At 39.0% G+C, this 25,951-nt stretch overlaps 5 protein-coding genes and 1 pseudogene across 7 annotated transcripts; 5 read left to right on the forward strand and 1 right to left on the reverse strand.

Annotated features, from left to right (window-relative positions):
• The first annotated feature begins 1,063 nt into the window (after positions 1–1,063).
• LOC126794811 (vacuolar protein sorting-associated protein 55 homolog) lies at positions 1,064–4,395 on the forward strand. The gene is made up of 5 exons (XM_050521591.1): positions 1,064–1,211; positions 3,323–3,454; positions 3,560–3,599; positions 3,749–3,830; positions 3,944–4,395. Exons 2-5 carry the CDS (start codon positions 3,356–3,358, stop codon positions 4,134–4,136), a joined length of 414 nt encoding a protein of 137 aa, XP_050377548.1. The 5' UTR covers positions 1,064–1,211; positions 3,323–3,355; the 3' UTR covers positions 4,137–4,395.
• A 6,394-nt stretch (positions 4,396–10,789) lies between these two features.
• Positions 10,790–13,596, forward strand: LOC126795140 (eukaryotic translation initiation factor 3 subunit B-like). Its single transcript, XM_050521965.1, has 4 exons — positions 10,790–10,933; positions 11,046–11,286; positions 12,296–12,439; positions 13,117–13,596. Exons 1-4 carry the CDS (start codon positions 10,821–10,823, stop codon positions 13,270–13,272), a joined length of 654 nt encoding a protein of 217 aa, XP_050377922.1. The 5' UTR covers positions 10,790–10,820; the 3' UTR covers positions 13,273–13,596.
• A 433-nt stretch (positions 13,597–14,029) lies between these two features.
• On the forward strand, positions 14,030–17,145 carry LOC126793931 (uncharacterized). Its single transcript, XM_050520565.1, has 3 exons — positions 14,030–14,381; positions 15,920–16,905; positions 17,049–17,145. The coding sequence occupies exons 1-2, from the start codon at positions 14,062–14,064 to the stop codon at positions 15,927–15,929; spliced, it is 330 nt and encodes a 109-aa protein (XP_050376522.1). The 5' UTR covers positions 14,030–14,061; the 3' UTR covers positions 15,930–16,905; positions 17,049–17,145.
• Positions 17,084–22,536, reverse strand: LOC126793928 (phosphoacetylglucosamine mutase). 3 transcript variants are annotated; one of them, XM_050520561.1, is made up of 10 exons: positions 22,484–22,536; positions 20,333–20,425; positions 19,998–20,260; positions 19,778–19,897; positions 19,556–19,698; positions 19,206–19,454; positions 18,208–18,626; positions 17,933–18,108; positions 17,609–17,705; positions 17,084–17,238 (listed from the first exon to the last, which is right to left on the reverse strand). In XM_050520561.1, the coding sequence occupies exons 2-10, from the start codon at positions 20,391–20,393 to the stop codon at positions 17,084–17,086; spliced, it is 1,683 nt and encodes a 560-aa protein (XP_050376518.1). In that variant the 5' UTR covers positions 20,394–20,425; positions 22,484–22,536. The 3 variants fall into 3 exon arrangements, with proteins under 3 accessions (XP_050376518.1, XP_050376517.1, XP_050376519.1); XM_050520560.1 differs by lacking the exon at positions 22,484–22,536 and having other exon boundaries at positions 20,333–21,101; XM_050520562.1 differs by lacking the exons at positions 20,333–20,425; positions 22,484–22,536 and having other exon boundaries at positions 19,973–20,246.
• A 126-nt stretch (positions 22,537–22,662) lies between these two features.
• On the forward strand, positions 22,663–23,124 carry LOC126793930 (uncharacterized). The gene has a single exon (XM_050520563.1). It carries the CDS (start codon positions 22,685–22,687, stop codon positions 22,970–22,972), a length of 288 nt encoding a protein of 95 aa, XP_050376520.1. The 5' UTR covers positions 22,663–22,684; the 3' UTR covers positions 22,973–23,124.
• A 1,853-nt stretch (positions 23,125–24,977) lies between these two features.
• Positions 24,978–25,543, forward strand: LOC126795287 (disease resistance response protein 206-like; annotated as a pseudogene).
• Positions 25,544–25,951: the final 408 nt, after the last annotated feature.

The following is a 25,951-nucleotide window of genomic DNA, read 5'->3' on the forward strand; positions in this document are numbered from 1 at the left end:
AGCCGACTTGTTCCTTGGACATGTAGCCGACTAGATTCTGACATGAACTTGTACTGCTAACATTAACTTCAATTTGGCTAACGCATCCACCAAAACAGAGAAGGATCCCAAGATAGTGATAGACATAGACTAGACTCTCCTTACCGTTCAAGGTAAGCTACTTGAAGAGTATATAGTAGATATGCCATTGAGGAAGTCATATTTGCTATGAGTGCCTTGAGCAGAATACATTTCCTCACTTATTTGCTCGTCTTGCTCTCAAATTTGGATTCTGTGAATGAAGGGTTGTTGGGATCATTAGATTGACCGGCCGCTGAACTCGTCCTTCAAACTCTTAACACATTTTACTTGCACAAATTTTCTCATGGAACTGTGGTTCATCACAGATATATCACTCTCCCACACCATCACAATCATCAATCGTGCCCACAAAATAAAAATATAATGGGGTTAAAGGAGTTCATTGCATTTGCTTTTTTGCAATGATGTATACTTCTAGGTTGGTTTGGCCATATATGTATACCAGACATCATTTCTAATTTCATGTTCTGCTACAAGAATTTTGTAAGGTCACTTTACGACTTTACGTTGCAATACTTGGCTAACCGGGTGTTTGTTAGGTACCTATTAACAAAAGAAATATCCCCGTGGGTAAGAACAACAAACAAGACATGCACCAAAAACATGAGATTTGAAACTCTAAAGCAACACATAGTTGAACTCTAAAAATGAACACTCAGTGTAAATCAACATTCGTTGCGCTACCAACTTCTTAATGTGAATTATAAAGCATAAACAAGAGAACAAGAGGTTAAGACATGCATAAAGTTTCTAATCCTATAATTAAATAAATCGCTCCTTTCTTTTGGCCTTGAGTTATACGATTCGAGATGATCTAAATATGTTTGGTGGATGAATGTGATAACTAGATCATGAGATCATCTACCATGACGCACCCAAGTCCCCGCTCCTATGCTTCGCATATTATTATTTTTCTCTATTTATCAATATTAATTTAAATATACCACAATATATATACCACTGTCACTCCAAATAGGTATTCTTTCTTTGTTGAGCTGCGTAGCTGTCACTCACTTCATCTCTTCTCAGACTCATCACGTTGCTCTAGAATTGCAGCACTCACCTCCGATCCGGCCCACGCCTTTCGATCAGCGCAGCGTGTTTGGCTCTCACAATCAATCCCAGCTCCGGTACGCCTTCCTTTCCTCTTCTCATATTCAAAGTGTGTGTTGTCTCGGAAAGATGAAATCTTTGCTTACTAGAGTTCAGAAATTTCGAATCTTTTTTACTCCTTGGTGTGATTCTTGTGGATTTGAATGGGCTAGTGGTAATTCTTGTTTGTATTGAGCTTTGAAATTCTTCATCTTTGGTTACTAATTGTGTTGGTTTCATTTCATTGCAATTGTAGTTTTATAATGCAAGACTTTTGCTCCAATTGAGTAATTTGATCCCATGGCTTTTTACCACTGAAATGTCGTGTAAAAAAGTTCAACCTTATACCAACTGTTTGTCTGTTCCAAAGTAGGTGTTTAGTTAGGAAAAGTTGGACCTCAGTCCTTAAAGAATTGCTTAAGTTAGCTCTGAACTGCTTGTTATGTCAGAATTGATGAAGTTCTTTAGGAAATTTTGATTGTGGATGATGTCGCGCAGCGTCACACATCAAGAATACAGTGTGTCCTAGGAAGTGTTCTGTGGAACAGTTGTTTTTATTTGTAGATTTTTGGATCCACGTTTTAGGTCCTGCAATAAGCTTTTGAAATGTTTTAATAGAAGTTTGGAGCCATGCTCATAGTGGAAGAATGAATGCAATAAATGTCTGGAGGCTTGAATTTAGAGTCAGTTTAGATATCAGAATGCGGGTCAACGCAAGGAAGATCATACCTTAGTAGTTATAATTTTCATCTTCATCATCATAATTAGCAAACACTTTGGTTTAAATTCAACTTTTTAGTCTTTCAGGTTACTTCTCATGTTATTTCTAGTCAGTCTGTTGGTCTTTCTCACGATGCATTTAGCTTTCTATATCATCGATGGTCAGTTAAATCATATTCCAATTTCCAAATGTTTCTTAACAAAGGCGTTGTAGGTTAATCTTTTCATTCACTCTTATTATATTTCTCAACATTCTCATTCCTGGAAACATATATGCAGATGTTCTCTATTAGTCCCAAATGTTTGCTAATTATGGCTACTTCAATAAGAGTAATGTAGAGTTTCTTTAATAAAATCTTAATCACATCGTACCAGTTATCTTGGTGTAGTTGTATCTCTGTCTATTAAGAGATCTCAGTTGATACCCACCTCCTCACCCAATATGCTTTGAAATTAGAGACCAAACCAACCTGCTTGCAGGTCTGGGCTTGACAGTAGGTTATACAGCCAAAGCTTTGATCTTTACGATACTTCCTAGCAACTAGCAGGGATGGTACCATAAAGTATCAATTTCTCTCCACATCTGCCGTTAATATTCAACTTGAATAATGTGCAAGAAGTCAATATCTTAGAAATGTATTTCCCTTGTCCGACTGCACAACCTTACCCATATGGAAACAGTGTCTAGAGTAGTTTGGAGCTTCCTATCTGGCACTAAATGTCTTTGAACCTTTTCTTTCTCACCTTATATGGTTATTTGGACTGCCTTTCAATGTGGTTGATTTTACCAACTAATATTTTTCTAAGATTAACCTAAATTTACACACAAAAAAGGCTCTATTTGTGTTATGGTTGAAAATACGCTTGAACTTGACATGAATACATTTAGGAGTATCTCTAACTGTTAATGTGCACACAGAAAAACTATTCCCTTTGTCCAATTTCAAAGCAGTGAATCATGTTAATATTAGTCATGTAATGTTGTGTCACGCGAAACATAAGTAGTCAAATTCATTTGTACGTTAACAAATAGATGATTATTCCATCACTGGCACAGTTTTTGTTTAATTATATAATAACTAATTCAAGTATGATGATATGTTAGTTTACTGGCCAAGACTTCTGTTTCACATTAAGTTACGATCAAGCGGATGATACTCCTATTGTGCATGGCTTTTGTACCATGGCATCCACTGTGGCTTTGCTTCAAAACATGGCCTGAATAGGATGTCAATTATAAAAATGTGAAGTAAATGAAAATATGTGTATTAATCTCTAGCTCAGTTGTTTTGTTCATCATTATGGAGAGTTGTAGGATGTCTTAGATGTGATTTCCTCTTTGTGATCCCAATGGATTTATTTCTGTCTTTTTCTCTTCTCCAGTATATATGTTTACACTATAATAATTGTAATCATTTCACAATTTCAGTTGTTCTGATCTATGAGGTGAAGCAAGCACGTGATGGCTGACTTACCACGATATATGCGTCTCTGCTTGCAATCTGGAAAACTTGCTTTCGTGGCAATTTTGGTATCTGGAGGGATTGTATTGCAAATTTTGGTGGGTCCTTATTGTCTTTTCTATCTGCTCAAGTTTAATGTAACTGTTGAGCTTTTCCTTGTTTCAAGGTCATTAAGTTGTTCCATGTTATGTGTTTTGGGGCAGGCATGTGCGTTGTTCAATAACTGGTGGCCGATGCTAACTGGTAGGGAACTAAACTTCTGTATCTTACAAGTGTTACCTTGTCTCTGAGAAAATGGTATTTCAAAACTGGTTTCCCTCTAGAAGATAAGGTCACAACAACTTTCTTTTTGTGATAACATATGGTCTACTAATCTCATTTTTCTCTTGCAGTAATAATGTATGTGATTCTTCCCATGCCATTGATGTTCTTTGTGGGATCAGATCTTTCTATTTTCCAGGCATCTGATAATGTGTATGTCTCTTTTCTCTTGAACTGATTAACTGAAACATATATATTTTGTTTCAAAGACTGAAGCTGGATCTGATTGCTGCTTCTTACTTTCTTTCCAACCACTGATGAAATAGCTGGGTTAACGTAACCAAGTTCTTGACTGGAGCTTCAGCCATTGGAAGCATTGCAATACCAGCCATCTTATTACACGCTGGCGTTATTGGTTGGGGTGCCCTGGCCTTGGAGCTCTCATCCTTTTTCGTATTTGTACTTGCCATAATGTGTTACATTCGAACAGGCGATGACAACAGCTACAGTTCTATCTGAGGTACGCCTCTCTACAAGATTATCAGATTACTGTAAAGATGCATAGGTTGCAATAGGAATATAGGGAGGTTGTATCTGTTTGTGTGCGATGATCACCACTATCAGCTTGTTATAGTTTCAGAAAACTCTCTGGGTGTGATTCTTTGTCCATGTATTTGAGTGGGGTTTTGAATATTATACGTTTCGACCCCCCATAACAAACTCGAGGTCGATTGTATTGACATAAAATGCCTTTCTGGTTATATTTTTTTAGCACAAACTGTGAAATTTCCAAAACAGGATTAAGTTTTAACAGAAAACCATTTACTTGAAGCAAATTGTATAGCAGTAGCCAACATAGTGAGACAAGCTAAATTAAAAGCAAGAAAGCACAGCTAGTAGCGTGTGGGTGAGCTTCAACTTCATCCTTAAGAGAGATTTAGGTGATCGACCAAATTATGGAGGGAAACGGAGACTCGAACTTGTTAATTTGGATGGATGTGATAAGAGACTCAAAAACTTTGTTTTCTGAGACCAAAATAAAATTATATATCTGGTTCATATAAACATACGTTTCGTCAAAACGTGCATATTTGACAATTGCATACCAGAACTAGTGTCTCTAAAACATATGAAACGTACAGTACCCTGAATGTAAGGATGTAGATTCGATAAATAGGAACCCGCCAGAGAAAGTCTCACAATCTCCTTTTGGATTTAAAGGCTGAGAATCTTAGAAAGTCCAGGCTCAAAAATCTTCATTCCCCTAAATCCCTAATGATGACGAGAGGAATGAGTGGAACGTCGACCTTCGCCTTATAGATTCAATCATGGATAACTTCCTAACTATGAGGTTAATCCATGTTACCGTATGTCGCTAGTATACTTTATCTTCGACAAAGTTAGGTCTATCAGAGTTAACTTTTGGTTGTTACGTCCCTGTGTTATAGTAACTCTTGATCATAATGGTAACCAGGTAAGTGATAGATCATAATGGTGATCACAGTAGAGGGAGAGAGAGTCGAGCGGCCGTGCCGGCGAATAGAGAGAGACAGCAACAAAGAGTAGTAGATGATTCCCCGGTATTTGAAAATGTTTTGGCAACACTCTTGTTTCCGATATATTCTTAATCTAATAGCAACGTGATGAGCCTCCGCCATCTCAACTGCTGAATCCTAAACCCGCGAGCTCCAGATCTTCGAGGACTGAGTTGTTGATGGCTCATTATTTACCTGCGTGCCTTTTTCAATATGATTGTCCGTAGTTCCTTCTTGGTTCTGCTGATTCATTTGGATCCACATTATCGATCACCGTCACGTCCAATATATTAACATTGTACTAGCTGGGAAGCAGTAACATTGAAATTATGGCGCAGCATCACTATCACGACTAGTTGAATCTAACACCTTCACTTTGGTTCTCTCCTTATCTTGGAATTGAATGTGGTGATCTAGGTTGCACGGACACACCACTGCAATATACGCCCGCGTGTCTGACACGGACACGCACACGAACACGCCGGAGTGCCGGACACGCGAACTGACTTTGGATACGGTCCGGACACGCGAGTGTCCAAATCAGACACGCGGACACACTTCAACTCATAATAAAAGTGAAAGTGATTATGGTGAGTCCGACACGCACACACACACGAACACGCCGGACACGCGTGTCCGCATTCGGACACGCGAACTGACTTTGGATACGGTCTGGACACGCGAGTGTCCAAATCAGACACGCGGACACACACCAACTCATAATAAAAGTGAAAGTGATTATGGTGAGAATCGAACATTGGTCATCTAATGACCTCAACAACTCCTCAACCATTCCAACAGATTCAGTTTTTGTTATATTTATGCACACTTTAATATATATAAAGAGAGAAACTCGTGATAAAAATAAGAATGTTTGTGGTGGGATTCGAACCTTGGTTATCCAAGGTACTTATCAAGTCCTTAGCAATTCTAACAAGTTATGTTTTCATCATTTTAATGCACACTTTGACATATATATATAAAAAATTCTAAATATTTTCAAATTTATAAAATAATTTTTTTAATAAATATATATATATATTAAAAATAATATTTAATTAACGTGTCCACCACGTGTCCGTGTCCAAAAAAAATTATATATGCCGTGTCTACGTATCGAATCGTGTCTAATACGGACACTTGTGTTCGTGTCCGTGCTACTTATGTGGTGATAGAAAGATTGCCGATCTAAGGCTTTGTAATTGTGGCAACTCTGGACGAGACAAAAACTTCAGTTCACTCGATTTGTTCTAGCTAGGTGAGTGGATGTTACACCGGTAAACAAAGATGCGGCATAGACATTCTCGACGTCCACAACCACATGCCTTCCACTCCAAGAAAGCTTTACAGAACCTCCACGTACATTGACCGGCTCCAAACAGTATATATTATGATCAACCTTTCATGCATATCGCTCGTGGAAGAAAATAAAAGGCAAAATAGATCCTTCATAAACGCCGTGATCGGAAATTCATATTCCGGCCTGAAAACAAGTTGTATGAGGTCTTCGCATCGATGACATGAAACAAGGTGTTTGATTTTAGTTCTCTGATGTCCATGTCTAGTCTGATCATTCCTATCGCTCTTTGTCCTCCTTGGTTAAAACCTTGGATCATGAGACGACTCTTTGATAACTCATCAACGTTTAACCCGAGTTGAGACATGGTTGACTTGGGCATGATATTTACTGCTAACCCTCCGTCTATGAGCATGCGATTCAACTTCCGCTCTCGTATGTATCATGTCACAAAAAGAGGCCGATTATGTGGCTTATAACCCAATTGGAGGTCATCATCTATGAAGTGAATGGTATCACAATATTCATCACACACGCCACATTCCTTCATGTTTGTGGAGTGTTTTCCTACATCAATGAGCAATTCCACAAGCGCGCATCTCGTTGATTTTAGAAATTACATCAAGTCAGAGAGGCTAAGTTGGAAAGGTAGACTCTCCAATTGTTTCAACACCTCATTCTTCTTTAACACTTGACTTGCACCTATTTCTCTCGCTTCAGGCTTTTCATCTTTTTGGAGCTGACTTCACAACTTGTGGCCATTGAAGTGACCTTCGGTTGTTTTGTAGGCAATTGCTCTATTGACAAGTTCCGGTGAAGAGGCTTCCACAAATATGGAACGACTTTCGTTTCAAAACGTCCTCGTCCATTATCCTCCATTCGGGGAGGTGATTTCTTATGGCTTGGTTGGGCAATCGGTGAATTTGACATCATACCTTTACGAGTTCTTCTCCAGGTGACCAATATTCATCCTTCATTATCGGCATTAGAGGCAACTTGGAGGATAGGCGTGGAAGTAGGACATTCTTTAACCTCTTTGATCTTCTTACGTTCGTGTGTCTCCTTTGTGAAACAGAACGGTGCTTTCATCGGGTGAAAAGGGAGTAGAACTGGTTCGAACGACCCGAATGTTACGGTAGTGCAATGGACTTCAGCAACGTCGTCAACGTCCAGCTCAATCTTCCCTTGCTTGGCAAGGTTCATTAACCAATCCTTGAGAACAAATCACTTCTCTATAGGGTGACTAACGAGGCGATGATATTTGCAATACTTCGGATCGTTGACACGATGCATTTCTTCTGGACGCTTACACTCCGGAAGATCTATTATCTTGTTTTCGAGCAGATCCTCTAACATGCCCGCCACATCAGAGTCTGGGAACATGTACGTCTTTCGCTCCATCTCCTTCAACGTGCGTTTACTTCTATCGTAGGTTTGAGGAGGTTCCACCTTATTGAACTCTTTCTTATCCCGCGTAGAGATCTTAACAGGTGCAGTATTGATGACCATTGATTCTTTGGAAGGCTTCTTCACAACCTTGTCAAATCTGCTTCCGAAGACTTTGTCTTTTCATTGGTCGACTAGGGTTTCATTCTTTCCCTTATGACTTGCCAAGCTTAGCTCCATGTCGTGGGCTCGAGTAGCCAACTCTTCAAAAGAACGAGGCTTAATTCCTTGCAAGATGTATAGCAAATCAAAGTGCATGCCTTGGATGCACATTTCAACGGCTGACACCTCTGACAGTCGGTCCTTGCAATCGAGGCTAAGTGAGCGCCATCTATTGATGTAGCCGATCGCGGGTTCATCCTTCCGTTGCTTCGTGTTAGTTAGCTCCATCATGCTCACCGTCCGCCTTGTACTATAGAATCGATTAAGGAACTCGCGCTCCATTTGGTCCCAACTGTCAACATACTCCGGCTCTAAGTCTGTATAGCACTCGAATGCATTTCCCTTCAACGAGCAAACAAACTGCTTGACAAGGTGATCACCTTCTGTCCCGGTGTTACTGCAAGTCTCCACAAAGTGGGCAACATGTTACTTTGGGTTCCCTTTACCTTCAAATTGTTGGAAATTTGGTGGCTGATACCCCAACGGTATCCTTAAGTTGTCAATCCTCTTAGTGTAAGGTTTGGAGTAAGTGAGGGAGTCACGAGAAGAACCTCCATATTGAGCCCGAATTGAGTTGGTGATGATGTCCTGCAATTGCTGGAGTGATAAGGAACCAAGCGAGTCGCCATCCTTCTCGAAAGTTTCTTTCTTTTCATTTACTTTGCTCCTGCCAGACAACCCTTTGGTGGAGTTCTCATCTTTATGATATTCCAACTTGCTATAGAGCTCAGCGATTTGCACATCCTTTTCTTCAACCGTTCAGGTGAGCTTTTCAACCATCTCCAACAGATTGGAGAGTTGCTTTTCGATTGTGGATGCCCCCGTCACCAAGACCTGCGCATTGTCAGAAGAGGATTCATGTGCCATATAATGAAAGTTATCGCCATCTTCTTTGGGACTTCCATGGTATGATGCCGTGCTTGATTCGTCATAAGAGAAAACGTCTTCCAGGATAGGGCCATCACCATGAACGGATAGAGGAGATTGCTCCTTTGGCTCATTCTCCTTTGACAATTGCTTCTTCCCACTTTGAGAGGCATGCTTTATTGCTCCCAAGCTCTCCAAGGTGATGACTGGTTGACGAGGCTTACTAGCAAGTGCCATAAAACGTCGTGAGTTGAGCTCTAACGACGCTCCGGGTGACAAGGGCAATCGGTTCACTCTTTGATTTGGAGAAGGCTTGTTTGGATTTCTTGACCGGCTCGGCCTCTCCGCTTAATCTCCCGGTTGTGGACTTGGATTTCTTCAATGGAACGGCTTGGTTGTTCTTGGAAGACATCGCACAAACGAAAGATTTCTTCGGAGAAGAAGATGAGAGGCCAAAAATGTCCCACTGGGCGTGCCAATTTGTAGAACGAGAATCTGAAAACAAATATGAATGTAGACACGTGTACAAATAAAGTGTGATTTATTGAATATCAAGCGCGAGGTGACAATCTTTGTGAACTCCTCTGATTCTATCTCTGTATATGACTTGGCTCAAGGGTGATATGCACTTGATCTTGAGAATTTGAGTTTGATTTGGATTTGGATTGGATGAAGAACGAGCGATTTGGTGGCTTGACGATTCTTCGTGGATTTGATGATCTTCGTGGACTTGAGAGACTTCGGGATTTGTCGAGAGTGATCTTGCTCAAGTGATTTTCTCTTTTCTTCTCAAGTCTCTTCTCTTCATGTTGAAGGAGGTATTTTATAGTGTCAAAGTTTCTATTTTGTAGAATATTTTAATGACACTAAAATAATAAATTATTTAATTGTATAATTAAATTAATATATATTTTCCGATTAATTTAAAATTAGTTATTCTCATACCTAAATTAAACTGAAAATAATTGACTTAATTATAACCGTTAAAGAATTTATTAATTTAAACAAATATCCGATTACCATTTCGAATCGTCAATGACATTTATTTTTTCGATTTACATCTGAATTACGTAGTTTCAATTACGATCATCCATTTATGTGCTGACACGAGTTTTATTCGGATCCGCACCATCTTCGTTGACTTTTGGGTCACGTGTGCTATTTTATCGAGTCTTTGGTCGATTTAATTATTTAACGAAGATGATTTACTTCATTAAATTTCATGTATCTACAAGCAGATTCATCAAATAATTTCAAGATGCAATTGATTTGATCACAACCATGATGATATCATGCATTCTTGTGTTTCGTTCATAATGTTTTCCTTAAATATGTAGTGTAATGTATGCATGCATGTTTATTCATGTAGCTGCTTCACATACCCTATCCCTGTATAAAGTCTGTCATCGTTAGTTGTCACAGAGACAAACACAGATAGATGTTCCTCTTACTTGCTTCATAGTAACAGGTATTTTTTTTCCCTGTTTTGATGAACACTAGCACTTTGTACGTAGAAGGGAAAATACTAACAATTGTATCATGGACAAATCAGATCATCCTTGCAATTTTATTTTCATAATGAACTGAAGAACTTGAAAGCTCAGCAATTTTAATCGTAGGATAGCGAAATTGTTAGCCGAGAAAGTACGTGTTTACATTCATAAATAGGGGTATACATATACAAGCAATGTAATGAGAAATAAAATTCTATCCAGAAGGCCTCTGTGTTTGTGTTTAGAGATGCTATTGGGAAAGAAATACATACTTCAAACCAGTACTGTACTGGAGTATTTATTACAAGGTGTTTGTACCGTATTTGTACAATATCCTCTGCACCCTATAAAAACAAAATAACCGGTCTCCATTCCAAAACGCAGAAGTACCAAACAGGCAAACATGACAGTAGACAGCGCCACCATGGAAGACATGGAAGCCGAGGCCGACCACCTCGGTATCCAACTCTCCTCCATCGACATAAACTCTACAAACCCACCTCACTTTGATTTCAGGTACCCAACACCCTACACAAAGAGACTCCCTTTTTACGTTTTTTCGACTTCTAACTCCAAACTTGTGTTTCAGTGATTCACTTATAATTGATTTTTATTATATGTATTACAGTGAATGCCAAGAAGTGTTTTACGACGAGAATGGTTTCATTCCCAATATTGAGTTTGGGAGTGTGATTGTGGTTAATAACCTGCCCGTTGTTGAGGCAGAGATGGCCAAGGAGCTCGAAAGCGAGATTCGAGTGGTGTTTAATGATGTTGGTGTTATTAAGGAAGATGGGTTTGCGATGCCTGTGAATCCCAGCACCCAGGAAACCTTGGGTCATTGTTTCATAGAGTTTAATTCTCATCAGGTAGGGTTGCTTTGTTCTCTGCTCTGTTTTTAGTTTCAATTGTTTCTTGGGTTTGTTTGGTGTGATGTAGAGAATATGTGTGGTCTTTTGTTTTGTGGAATTTAATTTCTGTTGAATTTGATAACCCAATTTTGAAAAAATTCACAGCGATATGAGGTTTATCTTGGAGTCATGGTCGCTTAGGCTACATTCTGTAGACATATTGTAAACTTTAATCTTTAGTTAATTAGTTGTCAGATTGTATGGAAACTTGTGATTGAGTGCAGTGCCTAGAATATCGCTGAGTTCATAGAACTCCATTTTCTCAAGACAAGCAATGGTGAATGATTTTTAGTGTGTGGTATCTTTGTATCCTGGAGGACAGATGAATAAATAAAATAACAAATTGAATTTCGAAGCAACGAAAATGGTTTTGGGCTTCTTTTTGTTGTCAGTTCCCTCTTAGTTTTGGTTAATTCAGTTTCCCCTTATCTGATGCTGTATTTAACATGCAACTTGGTCTGTTTAGTTATTGTCTTCTTAGTTGAGCTGTTATAAGTCGTCAGGTGTCTTGGACATTGTTTGATGTTGAGGTTTGCGATTTTGTATGCATTTGAAGATGCATTCAAGAGGAAAGCTTGTCCTCACTATCTTGGAAATTTGACTCATACCATACTAGATACAACATCTGTTTCTCCTTCTAAAAACAAAAAAAGGTATTGTCTTTAATTTGTGTGAGTATGTGTGCGCGGCTCCTACCGGGGTGGAGGGGGAGGAGGGGTTGTGAGTTAGCTTTCTTGCTGTAAATGTGTTTGGGTGCAAAGGGGCACATGCATTCAATATGATAACCCAAAGTCCTCTTCATTTGCCAATGTTTGATACTAATAATAATTGGTTTGATAGTAAAATAGAGCTGTTTTATTTTATTTTCATATACAGTTTCAGGTCAGTATCTCGTGTAATAGTAAAATCATGCTTACAGAGGTATGGTATTTTTAGTCTCGTCATCGTTTGATGGTTGCTTTTGTAGGAAGCTGCACTTGCTAGGAACAAGAGGGATGGACACACGTTCGGTAACTGCAAGATGTCAGTAACCCTATATGATGCCTTTGGCAGTTTAGTTGAAACCCCTGACCCGGTGACTTGTTCAGAGACTAATGCATCCTTTTTTGGGGTAAGTTCCGCAATCACTTTGTATTTTTTGGGTTTTATATATTTGAGTTGTATGTGCAATCACATCCTTCTACTTTTTCTTATGTATGTGTTTCATTGATTAGGCAACATTTCAATCAAAGTTCAAAGCACTCTCCACAGATGGAGAGATTTCTTATTTATATATTTGCATTCAATTTTCTGGTAGCACGTCTCATTGAGTTGAGAATAGCATGAACAGAAGTATCAGTAAAACAGTAAGTACTAGATCTAACAAGCTGTTTTCTTTGGCTTCCTATTTAGTGAGACCACTTACAACTTGTCATGTCGTGAGGAGGGGACCCTTAGTTGCATCATGATGCACTTAAGTGGCCCACTATCCACCTATATCACTGATTTTTCTATTCATCTAGTATCTTGAGTTCTTTCTTTTCAAAAAAAAAAAAAAGGTATATTGAGTTCTTAAGTTGGTTGGTGTTTTAGAATCCATCTAATATTTAGGTGCTACTCATGATCCTCGCTTAACAGAAGCTTCAGTCTCTGCAAATCACTAGGGATTCCATTGATCCATTCTCACGTTTCTTGGTACTTTTTGTTGTCACATTGGGCAATTGTTTACCAGATTTGATCTTTGGAATTCTGCTAACAAATTTAAGTTTGTGGTATTGATTTCTCACATATATACTCTTTATGCTGCAGTCCTCAAGGTACTCAGGGTCGCCTTCCTTGCTTAACCCCGTGACAGAGGAAGACGAGGAACCCGTTTATAGTGATGTCTCTACTGTGGATGACCTCCATGAAATAATGCAGTGGAGTGACCAAGAAAGCGATATGAGCAGTGAGAAATTTAGGTAACTCACGGATTAGTAGTATGATGAGAATTCCCAAGAAATGTAGTGAAACCAATTAGGTTCAAATTCCTCATCTTGCCTTGTTCTGGATGATTACAAGCTTTCCGTACACTCTTTGGAAACATCTGACCTGCCTTCACTTGTAAAGTAGTAGGAACTAGGAAAAGATTGTGTTCTTGTAAGCAGGATGCTGTTATGCAGTTTGAGCTATCAAGTATCAATGTTGAAAACTAGTATCCTTCTTTGCTTGTAATTGAAGAAACATAAATGTCTTCAATTTCTTTTGACATCTGATAATAGACGTCGTCATAGATAATTGAAAAATGAATTCAGATTTGTGAAAGAAAATATGTATAATGTGCCCATTGATCACTAAAGGAAACTTCAAATATGGAAAGAATTGAGATTGCCGCACATTGCTGTCATCGTTTTGGCCATCTGCTTCACATATAAAACTGCTAGCATGGTTAATTCTTTTGCTTGTAAAGAATCAAAGAGTCGTACCAATTTGCTTAAAAGAGAATCAAAGAGCCATACTGATTTGCTTAAAAGAGAATTCAGTGACATTTTTTGAGGAAAAATCATACGATTTTATATAATCAACAAAGGTTAGAATAGTCATAGCTCATTACATACCATTCCGCTGTCATGTTTCAGACAAACTAGGAATCGAGTGTTGTGGTAAGGTTTTAAATTTTACCGACCCAAGGCCTCGGTAACTTTATGTTTTTATAAGAACAGTGTTTTGCCGTCTCCAAAAATATCGAATCCCCAACCAGAAAAAAAAAACAGAATGAACGCGGCGGCGAGGAATGGGTGGAGTCTGTTCCGGCGGGCGAGTGAGGGGCTGGGCGAGTCACTGAGTGGCGGGGCGAGTCATGAGCAAGTTCGGGGGATCCGGGTGAAGGTGCTGAACGGGAACTTGGAGCAGGCGCTGGCATTTATGCAGAGGAAGATGCGGACGAGTGGGATCGAGAGAATGATCAAGAACCCGCAGACCTTCCACCTCAAGAACTCCGAGAAGCGCGTGCTTGCACGCAAGACTCTCGAGCGTAGGCTCAGGTCCCAAGACCTCGCCCGGAAGCTCAAGGCCATCCTCCTCAAGAAAGTCAGGTATTTTTTATCTGCTTTCTACTATTTTGGGAGATTTGGGAATTCAATTTCTGGGTTTTGGTTTTGAATTGCAATGGAGATGCTATATGCATGTTTAGGGTTTAGGATAGTGTGTTAAAGTAGAGAACTTTGGAAATTCTTGAACTCTATAGGGTGATGTGTATGTTTAGGTGGCTTGAGAATTTCATTTGGGGTTGGGAGACTGTGAATCAATCAGAGATATCTGATTGTGTGTGCATTGTGTTTGAAAGGTTTAGGCAGGGTGAATGAGGAGGAACTAGCTTGGATTTGGAAATGGCTTGGTGTGGTTATTCGTGAATTTAAGTTGTTAAATTAGAGGAATTTTAGGGGCCTTTGATGAAATACATTTCGTAGGAGGGTGCGTTGGAATTTTGACTATACAGTAGTTACGCTTATTCGATTGTATTGAAAGTAGAGTACTTTGAAATCTTACCCCCGTCAACCTAGGTAGTATTTTCCTGAAATGCTTTAATGTACCAGTTTACTTTATGAAATGAAAATGGGGAAGGAAGATACAAGGTTGGAGTCATTCAACTTCCTGTCTTTGGTTATGAGTGAAAGTAAGCAAGTTTTCTATAAAGAAACAGAGTTAAGATTGAGAACAAGGAGAAATGGTTATTCATTTCCTCTGATACTTTGTCAAGAGACCTGACTCATAAGTCAGGAGCTCATGGGAGCAATAATGAACCAATTGACTAGGTTCTGGCAGTCTACATTGCGGATTTGTCCTTCGTTTTCTCAAAACAATTCTGGTTTTGATTGAAGAACAAATGCCCAAGTGTTGTGAGGCTGTGGGTATCTTCGCCGTGTTCAGGGTGCTGTGGATGGAATGAGAATTAAGCGTGAACAATCATATTAACCACATGCTGGATGGAATGATATAGAAGAGTTTTTTTTTCTTAATTCTATTAAGTGGCAGTGATTGTGTGGGCTTTGGGATTGTTTTTGGTTGGATCTTCAGGATTAGTTTCTGTGGCCTGTAAACGTTATAGCTTCTGTTGTATTTTGAGGGACTTGAAAGCAGCATTATCTTAGAAATTTCCATCTCTTGGGTTTCCTTGTGGGATTACTGGTTTTTTGCTGCTTCTCTTTTGAGCTTCTGCTGTCTGGACTTCTTGTCTACTGTTTGTTCTTGTAGTTTAAAAAAAAAATTTACCATTCTTAGAATCTGTTTGACTAAAATCTATAAAAAAAAACTGAAATAATTAAAACCCTGAAACTCATGGGTCTTATCTGTTACTTTCTCCTCTTACTCTAGTTTTCATTGAAATCCAAGTTTGGAATTTTATACATACTTCAAGAGCAGGCTATAGCTTTTCTGTGTAATGTTAGAGTTTGAACATAGACCAGGATCAAAGGGTTGGAAGTACTCGACCACCATTGTGGTTAATAGTTGTTCCAATGTGGCACCTTTTGTTTTTCCTGTTGTATGAATCTGTGGGAATATTATCTTTTACGGGTGCATTCTTCTTACTGCTTCTTATATAAATACTTATATTCCTGTTCTCTTGTTGCAGAGGCCTATGAGATCATTCAAGCACATTCTTGATGGCGGATGTTGCTTTCTCTTCTTGTATTTCATGAGTACTGCAGCACCTGCTTTTCATCTGGGTTCTTGGCAGCTTCTACTGCCACTCTAGTTTTCATAGATGAATGGATTTGACTGTGTATTTCAAAAGTTCGTATGTCAGTTGTAATTCTGCATCAATTTTGCCATTAAACAAGAAGGTTATGGTAGTTTGCCAATATCTTCATCATCCAGAGCATAGGGGCGATGGGAGAAGTCATGAGTTTCATTATCAATTTGCATAAAGGGCAACTATTGTCCTAAATATGAGCATATCTGGAAAGTCTTTTTCTGGTCTTTAGTCTGCTATTCCTGGAAAGTAACATATAAGATAAGTGACGCATCCTTTTGCCCAGTCACCCTTGTTTAATTTGTAGTAACTAGTTACAACTTACAAACTGTCATTGATTGCTGCATATTGGATTATGTCAAAAGTTTTCGAATTGTACAGTTAAAGTTTACAATTGCAAATTACACTTGAGAATGCCAATTTAAAGGTTTACCTGGGGTAATCAACCTTTCTTTAGATGAAGTTACAGATATTATGTTTTTAATATATGCACCCTATTGATCAGTGACAGTTAATGTGATTTGCAAGATGAAACTGAATAAGAAGGTTAAGTCAACTTTGCAACAACTATTCTCTAACTTATTTCTTTTCTTCTCAATCGAAGCTTAACTCTGATCTTATTTTGCATCGTGCAGTTTTATTTGAAGAAATCAGTTAAGCATTTATGAAGAGACGTCTGATCAAAACCTTTATGGTCGACTCATCCCTAGGCTACAAGAGAGTGGCTAGTCTGTATAGGTTACGATGCTATTCACAAGCTGCTGTAACATGGTGACTGCTGTGACACTAATCAGATTGAAATGGTGGAATGCTCTAATCTGAACGAGAATGATGACTGAAGGCATTTCATATAACCCACAAGCACGGTGAAATTGAACCGAACCAATTATAATCTAAAATCCATTTCAGATAGAATTGTGCATGATCACACAATTCCAAGTTCTGTTTTAGTCTTCTATCTCATTGTTATTCAAGAAGCTAATTCTCATCTATATGTTAAATTTGACAGCTTGAATTTGCAAGGAAATAGGACGCCGAAGGAGATTATGAGGTGCCAGACCCCAGTTTTTGGCCTACAACTTTTGCCACAGAACTGGCTAAGCTGTCCGCTGCATTCTCAGTGGATGCCTCTGCATATACTCGTATAACATCCTCTGTTCCAGATGGTCGTATAAAACACCGGCCTCCAGGGTACTTAGCTGCAATAAAAAAAATGATGAGATGACAAATTAATTTGTACCGTAAAAACCCAAAAAAGAATGAGAATTTAGGAAAAGATGAGAAATTTCTTGAGATAGGATTACCACAGCTCTAATATCTTAAAAGTAACACATGAGAAATTTTGCAAAAGATGTTGCATATATTCTTTTGGCTATTTGGTTTACAACAAAAACCACAAAGGAACACTGAATCAATTTGTGCAAGAGCCGGCCAAACCATGTCAATGAACATTTTCTTTGGGTCTGAGTGTCTGACCAAACTCCATAATCACCAAGGGTATTGTGGAGAGAAGATGATGTGCAGTATACTAGACATAAGGCAACAATGAGGGTCTCATACACAGCTTACCAGTTTCAGCGTCAATAGCTTCTTGAATGCCAGGGGGCTTTGCAACCACAGTTTCTGCATTTGCTGTGACAACAGCAGTTCTGTCTGCAACTTTGACCTGATAATTGCTACTGTTATTTTCTTTAAAACACAGAGAAATCATTACACTTAGAATGCAAAAGCACAATATGTGCAAAGCTTCCAAAAAAAAAATATTGAACTATTTTGAGTAACGCATGACCAAATCCCAAGGTATACAAGTATACAGGAAATAAACCTTGATGTAAAATACAAAGATGATAAGCTTTCTCATGAAAAGGTAATTAAGGAGGCAAGGATACATGCCTTAAGCTGCCTACTAGGTAGATCCTGATAGAGGGCATTCCATTTCTCGATTGACCATCCCATGTGTTGTAAAATGGCCTCAACCAAGAGCATCCCACCTAAAGCATCTCCAACAGCCTGGTTAATCAATTTTGTGACCGCCAAGAGTCTCATAGCAGCCTTGTGTGGTTCTGAACCTGAAATAAACAAAGCAGGTCCGTCATTCAGATCCATGATATAGAATGAAACAGCAAAACATAATCCAACTCTAATAGATCAAAGCTCTTTGGTTTAACCTTTAGCTACATCAGAGAGATCAGCAATCTTGGCCTCTAACCAGTCTAAAAATTGTTCTGAGAACAAGATGGTGCCATGGCCATTTGCCTCAAAATATATCCCAATATCATATTGTTCTGCTTTCTCATGCAGGTACTTCACACCTGTAGGAGTGAAAACAACTTCCAGGCCTAACTGTTTGAGATAATTAGTGGATGCTCCATTTGCATAAGCAGTTTGCACGATACCAAGACAGCATTGATAACCATCATTCACATTAACATCTCTTTCCTTATTCAAGATGCTTAATTGCTCCTTGATGAATACAGCAAACAACGATAATATCTTGTCCCCATCAACAAGTTCAATCTTACTACTACTTGTAGATGGGACAATAAAGTATACAAGTCGATCTGCATCACCATCCAAGCTACAACACCTGAAAAGCTAGACCCATCCAAAAAGTTAGTTCCACTCTCGTCTTTCAGTGCAGTTTGAATTTTGCGAACTCAATCGAACATTGAATAATTGACTGCACAGCAAAGTTGACCTACCTGATACCCCAAGAACAACATGTGGATGCCAATTTTTTAAAACCGCCCAAATGCTTTAGATGACATTATGAAAAAAGAAGCTAAACTCGTTTTCAAGCCAACTGTCATTTATAACTATGAAAAGCAGTCTAAGAGTTATCTTCACACAAACGAATATTATAGTATATAAAATAGCAGTAAACCTCACTTATTTTGCTATCACAAAAACATTAGTAAGCCAATAAACCCCCGAATTCTGTAACTTTTTAAATATTTCACATTGACCTAGTATCAGTAGTATGCTTGTTCCATCCATAACCAACTAAACATATTATTGAAACAACTTGTTGAAAACATGATTTCCAATCATTATTCAGTAATATGCACATGATGCAGGCATTTCAGTTAAGTTGGTAGAGAACAGTTAACGCTTTGGGCATACGTGATATAATCACAATTAAATTTATAATCAAAAGATAGCTGACCTTTTCCCAACATCTTCTGGACCAAAACCAGACGGAGCAACCTTCTCTTTCTGCACATAATCAGCACCAACCCCTTCATTGAGTACACCTCCTTCTTTTCCAGAGTTCCGAATATCAATAACCAAACCATTACAAATCTTCTTCAAAATATCGAGCTTTTCTCCACCAACTCCATTAGCCCCATCTACAACCAACGTATCTGATTCATTTCTGGGATTAGATCCACTGGGCATCAGATCGACTAAGCACCTGAAAAACCGCAGAATGTTCTTAAAGTGAAAGCAGACAAACAACATGTCTTGTTTTAGAACAAATTAAGCCCATACACCAACATCTAGCTGAAAACTAACCTGAATGAGCTGGAGAGCTGGTCAAAGTAATCAAATTCTGATGCGTTCACACCCTTATTTCTTGCACGAACCATCCAATGGAGTGTCGGGGTTGTTAATATTCCCATGTCAAGGGCAACTGCTCCAATTATAGAACTGATTCCCTTCACAGAGCGAATGTAAATCAATATTTTCGAAAGATTTTAATATACGCAAGATTAAAACCTCTTAAAAGACATGTACATGTCTAGCAGCTTCAAGCAGAGATACGCCACTGGGCCTTGTATCTCTCGCCAGTAATATGTCCACCGACTTGGCTCCGTCCAGTGTGATTTTTTCATTTTCAGCAAATTCAGTTATCAGCTGTGAGATGTTATAAACATTAGTTGTGAGCATCTACAGAAAGGAAAAGGCATAAAAAAATACATAGACCCATACAAGCAATGATCGTATAAAGACAGACTTGAACAAGATGTTGGGGATCACGGGCATTGGCAAGTGTATCTGCAAAGGGTTCCCAATCTTGAGTGAGCATTCCACCACTAGGGTCAGCAACTTTGATTCCATTGTCCGAGACTTTGTTGTGAGAGGCCGTGATCATCAACCCGATCACTGATTGGGTCTTGACTGCTCTAAGAGCTGCTAAAATTCCCACCCTGTAAACAGTGGATTGAAGAATCGAGGCATCTGCTCGGAACCCAGCCGTTCCGTATGATAACTTCACTCCTGAATCAAAATTCCTAACTGTAAACATAATTTTGTCGACAAATACATAAATATTTCAGAGAAAATGTGAACCTTCTGGAGGTGGGAAGCGAGATGCCGAGCTGAGAAGGAGTGAGCGTTGCTCTTCATTCATGGTTGTTAAAAAAGAACTTCTCAACAAAGACACTGCTGATTCAAAATTATAAGAATTTATTGACAGTTAGTCATGAGAGCAAGTATAGGACTCAATAAGCAGAAAATATTCTTATTATTCTCACTTCCTTTTCAGAATCAGATTCTAGATTGTAATTATCCAGATATCAAATAGTAGACTGTTGGAAAGTACTTAATCTATTGGAAAAGTGTAAGGACATATAAGAAACTTAAAAGGTTAATCCTCAACCCCCTTGTTTCAACCGTACTTAAAAAACTTTTATACCTTTTGTGAAAATTGTAGATCGTAGAGAAATGCACCAAAATCATATTATAATTTAAATATTGGAATATACAATCCCATTATTTTACACATATTTCATTGCAATTTTTAGTTGTTTCGATGTATTGCATGCAAAATATCAAAAATGACAAGAACTACAAATTCATATCATTGGCAGTGGATTATGAGCAAAATTCTAAATTCCTACTGTTTGGATGCATTCCCCAGAAGCCCAAACAAGCAAGAAAAAGTCATCGTATAATGCAAACAGGTTGCTTAATTTGTTCCTCTTGATACCATACTCCAGACAATTACCAATGTCACATAATCAGCACACCAAATAGTACACTCCCACACCAGATATGCAGGGATCAAAATGATATATGGGACCAATTAGAACAACGACATTTATGGAAACAAATATTGTAGATAGAGACCAAAAACGAGTTGACTGAGAAAAAAAAAAAACAAAGCCAGACTAGACAAAACTACTCTGCCAAAGTGAATTTTAATCAACATTGAGCAACAATTATCACCAAACCATCCCACAAATATACAGAAAGAACCCAACTTCCATGCCCTCAGATCATAAGATACACTTGCATGGCACAGAACTCTTGCGAGATATAAATTATCTATAGATTGAGCTTGTACATGCAGTTTGGAAAAGCTAACCATAAAGACTTCAGTAAGATGAATATAATTGCAAGCTTTGTACGCAATGAGTTAAGAAGAAACAAAAGTAGAACCACGAAAGTACTTGATCAACTGTTTCATATCCATAGGTCATTATGAAAAAACTTGTGTTCTTTAAAAAGATAAATAGAGCTAATATATTTTTGTCTTGCTTGGCAATGCCGGGATATATGAGCTGCTTATGGTAAACTAAATCGTCAGAAAAGCTAAAGCGAAGAATCTCAAAGCTCTAGATAGAGTTACAAATCCCAAAAGTTGTATTCATATAATTAAGCCTCTAGGTAGAAGCCAAAGGTTTAGGATCTTATTTGACGATCAGGTTATCATTGACTTGGTTTAGTTTGCTGCAAAAGGAAAGCATGGTCGTTTTCCATGAAAAAGGTTGGATAGGGTTGTTTGTGATAAGGTATTGGTGGATTGAACTTGCTGAGACTTTAGTAGGTTCTACATTTGCCTAATCAGACCATTCATTTAGTCATAAGCTATTCTTTGGTCTGAAAGCTTCAGGATTCAAGGTGTAAGAGTGTATGACATGAGGCTGAAGTGCCCTAGCCAAATTGTTCTCATCATAAGGTCTCAAAGTGCTAGCTTACAAGGCTTTCTAAGATTATAATATCCATTGTGAAACCATCCCAGTATCAAGCACCATTTGATGATTCACATTCACTCTAGACTCGAAACCACTACAGAAATATGATTTTCACAATCAAGTGGAATCGACTGATCCATGAACTAACTTCTTTGTGACAGAAAGATGCATTTCCCAGCTCAACTCAATATATCCGAAACTAATAACACCAACAAAACCAATGCATCTGCTGATCTGCAAGTCAAGAACTATCCAAACTATATAAAACTCTATGATCTCCAAACATTTAAACCCAGAAACAAACCCATTCAAAGCATCAAAATGCATGATTGCATTTGATTCAACAAACCAAACATGGGCATGAAGGCTACCACTAAAATCACACAATAATCAAACAAAACAATACAACCACCCAATTCACACCAACACACCCACAACAATCTAAAACCACAAAAAAACCCATTCAACATTTCAATCCAAAACCTCAAAAAAAAAAATCAATCTTCAATAGTTCAATACCAACCTTGATCCAGAAAAAAGCAATTCTAACTCTCTACTTCAATTTCTAAACTTTCCTCTTCTGCCCTGTTTCTCAGGTCTCTTTAAAACCTCAATGGCACTTCTGTTATTTATACAAACCCTAAGCCCACTTTCTTATCCCTATATCGCCTATAACTCTAAGCAATTTCCCAAATCCAATCTAACATTCACAGAGTCAGTCGTGATGGGTCTTCTCTCCTGGTGGAAAGGCAGCGACTCCAAAGCCGAAACCAAGCCCAGCAACCCGGACCCGAAACCGGTCGAAGTTCCCGGCATGAACGGCGCCGTTGAGGTCCCTCGACCCGCCGCCGCAGCCAAAGTCACCGTCTTTGAGTTCGGGTCTGTCGCCGCTTCTTCAGATAAGGTCACTCTCGTCGGGTACTGCCCCGTCTCCGAGGAGCTCGAGCCCTGCCGCTGGGAGATCCTCTCCGCGAGTGGCTCCGACGCGCCGCAGTTCCGCGTGGTGTTCTGAGCTCAAAAAGGTGTTGCCTTTGGTTGGAATTCTGAGGTTTAAGCCTGTTTGCTGTAATTTGAAGTTTTATGAGGAGTTAGGGTTTTGCTGAATTTGTGTAGAACTATAAATGTTTAGCTTGGAATGACAATTCAGTAAGATTTACGTGGTAATTTTTGACACAACAATTTTTTAGTTTTAAAAAGCTGACATTCATTATATTGCTTAAAGAATTCACTTTCTAGTCTTTTTTATTCTTGGAATACTTGAAATAATTGAACTTGGTGTAAGAGTGGCAGCTAAGATTAGAGGTTCAGTACTGACTGAAGTGTGTAGGTTTTGGGAAGCTGCTCATTTGTGGATGGGATTTGAAATGTGATGGAAAATTTAAGTGGGGATGATGAAGGAGATGGGGTAAGGGTAATGTGTCAAGTCATTTTTGAATGGATTAGGATTTGGAGTTGGCTGGAGTGATGCTATATCCATTAGCCAGAATGTTTTTGGCTGTTGGTGCCTGACTATAAGTTTGTTGCCCGATCGACTTTGTTACTTTGGAATGTTGTTTAGAACTCTTATCATACATTGGACAGAAAAATAGCACAAGTTGGGATGTTGCATGGTATCAAACCTCTCCAGTTGAACCATTTTATGGGAATCTGATTGTGATGTTACAAAACCAAAAATGCCATCAGAAAAGCTTTTAAATTGAGGAAGTGGATTTGTTCTTCTGCCTGTTTTGGTTGGCCATTACTGCATCTTTGTTGTCATGCAAAATTGCAAATTTGATCTATATCCCAGGGTTATAACTTGCAGATGGAAAAAATTACATATCTGGAGGCAACTGTGCAGAGTTATGCTTATTTTCCACAAAGGAGAGCTAGTTTACCCTAGCTTCTTTCTTTGCACCGTGCAACTTCTCCGAGTCTATGGAATAGAACAGCCATTAGCTAGCAAATGATGAATGGATATTCACAATCTCCCATATGAAAATCATGGAATGGCTATTAGTACATTGCTCAAGCAAGCAAAAGCATTGTTCTACTTGCCGATTCATTAATCTAGCCTCATCCCAGTGAATCAATTCCGATTCCCTCAATCCAAATAAAGAGAACCGTTGAAAGAGCTCCTCCCCGCCTAGCACGAACAGTAAATGAAGATGGACGAATGTGATGCACTGATGTAAGAGTGTTTTGGGTGGGTAGGTAGAATAGTGCTGAGGGAATCCCTTCAACGACATCATGTCGGTGAAGTTGCAGTTCTGTTCAAAGAGATTAATTAGGGATTTGATAGAAAGGAAAGAAATTAGAAAACAAACTACCGCTCCTTTGTGGAAAACTATATATAACTTCGGACAATAACCTTCCTATTTGTGCTTTCTAATGACAATAAACATGCACACTAATGCATGGCCAACCGAAATTCACGAGCAGAAGAACAATCCGATCCGCGTACTCAACCTATAAAATTCCCACCCGCCCAGATTTTAGGGAAATATGTTCCACTAGCTGGCATAAGGTTTTCATAGTTGGCTTAATTGGTTAGACCAGTTGAATGAAGTAAAAAAACTAGGTCGGCTGTTTCATTCTCAGAGTCTCAGCGAGTGAGTTTATATCATATTACCAGAACTAAAATCATGTGAATCTTAGACTATTTATTTGCAGTCTGTCGGATTTTGAGTCTCCACGGTTGGATTACTTTTTTCCAGTCTCATGGCGTGAAGAAGAGAGTTAGCTGTGAAGGAGAGCTGTAGCTCCATTTTCGTCCTCTCGGACGAGATAGGTTAGGTTACAAGTTGGTCATGTAGTGGCTCCTGCACTGTATTGTTCCTTCCCTTGACAATTTCTTCTCCATGAATGAATTGTCTTCATTGGATCAGGAAAAAAAAAAGGACTAGAAGCTAACGAAATAAACTAGGGCACGGCACCTATGCCTTTCAAGCCAATCCCCATGCCATCACATCCCCTTCACCACTCAGAGCACTTGATCAGTTCTCTATACAGAATATACTAGACGAAAGGCTATTGTAATGGAGTCAAAAACTTTAGCTTTAACCCTCTTCCTCTTCGTTCTTCTCTCTGGAACCTCAGCAGCTTCCCCCACCCTCAAACTCAAGCCTCGTTCTCGACCATGCAAACGCCTCGTTTTCTATTTCCACGATATTCTCTACAACGGTAAGAATACCAAGAACGCCACAGCAGCATTGTAGGTTCATCACCTGCATGGGGCAACAATACCATATTGACAAAGGACAATTGTTTTGGGGATGTCGTTGTGTTCGACGATCCGATCACTTCGGACATCAATTTGCATTCGACCCCGGCTGGTCGTGCACAAGGTTTTTACTTGTACGATGGGAAAGATGCATTCACCGCCTTGTTCGGGTGTTCCTTCGTGTTCAACTCGTCAACCCAATACAAAGGAAGCATCAACTTTCTTGGGGCTGATCCGTTGGCTAAGACTAGAGACATTTCAGTTGTTGGTGGAACGGGTGATTTCTTCATGGCCGGAGGGATTGCTACTTGGATGACTGATGTTGAGAGTGTTGTATATTTCCGTGTCAAAGTGGACATTAAGTTCTACGAGTGTTGGTGAAGAGAAAATTAAAAGGATGGTGATGTCTATGCATGGTGTCACGGCCCGACTTACTATGCAGCAGAATATAACCCGTGTCATCCCGACTTATTATTTACTAAAGCCAGTCTATCTCAACAACCATCTATGATGCCAACATTTTTTTTTTCTTACTTGTGCACCTCCCGTGTCATTCTGATCATTCTCACTACATTCCTTGCTTGTGAGCTTCCACCATAGAAGCTACTCACACATGAGTCTCACAACTTGTGACTTACCGATCGCTTCCTTGTGTCATGATCGTTCCATGACACTCGCCCAACCGATAGTCTTCCATGTCGTCCCAGTTAGTGTCAAACCCTTATTGACCAACATGCACCTTGCACCTTGTAGCAAGCGGCATGACAGTAGGCTGAGATCCTGATGGTC

This window comes from Argentina anserina, chromosome 5 (assembly GCF_933775445.1).
Source record: "Argentina anserina chromosome 5, drPotAnse1.1, whole genome shotgun sequence".
Taxonomy (NCBI): Eukaryota; Viridiplantae; Streptophyta; class Magnoliopsida; order Rosales; family Rosaceae; genus Argentina; species Argentina anserina.

Coding starts and splice junctions, on each gene's coding strand:
- LOC126795140 (XM_050521965.1), top strand. CDS start 10,821: ATGACAGTAGACAGCGCCACCATGGAAGACATGGAAGCCGAGGCCGAC. Junction 11,287..12,295: donor TAGAGTTTAATTCTCATCAG/GTAGGGTTGCTT, acceptor TTGCTTTTGTAG/GAAGCTGCACTTGCTAGGAA. Junction 12,440..13,116: donor CTAATGCATCCTTTTTTGGG/GTAAGTTCCGCA, acceptor TTTATGCTGCAG/TCCTCAAGGTACTCAGGGTC.
- LOC126793928 (XM_050520561.1), bottom strand. CDS start 20,393: ATGAATGAAGAGCAACGCTCACTCCTTCTCAGCTCGGCATCTCGCTTC. Junction 18,627..19,205: donor CCAGAAGATGTTGGGAAAAG/GTCAGCTATCTT, acceptor CTAGCTTTTCAG/GTGTTGTAGCTTGGATGGTG. Junction 18,109..18,207: donor TCTCTCTGATGTAGCTAAAG/GTTAAACCAAAG, acceptor TGTTTATTTCAG/GTTCAGAACCACACAAGGCT.
- LOC126793930 (XM_050520563.1), top strand. CDS start 22,685: ATGGGTCTTCTCTCCTGGTGGAAAGGCAGCGACTCCAAAGCCGAAACC.
- LOC126793931 (XM_050520565.1), top strand. CDS start 14,062: ATGAACGCGGCGGCGAGGAATGGGTGGAGTCTGTTCCGGCGGGCGAGT.
- LOC126794811 (XM_050521591.1), top strand. CDS start 3,356: ATGGCTGACTTACCACGATATATGCGTCTCTGCTTGCAATCTGGAAAA. Junction 3,600..3,748: donor CTGGTGGCCGATGCTAACTG/GTAGGGAACTAA, acceptor TTTCTCTTGCAG/TAATAATGTATGTGATTCTT. Junction 3,831..3,943: donor TTCCAGGCATCTGATAATGT/GTATGTCTCTTT, acceptor CTGATGAAATAG/CTGGGTTAACGTAACCAAGT.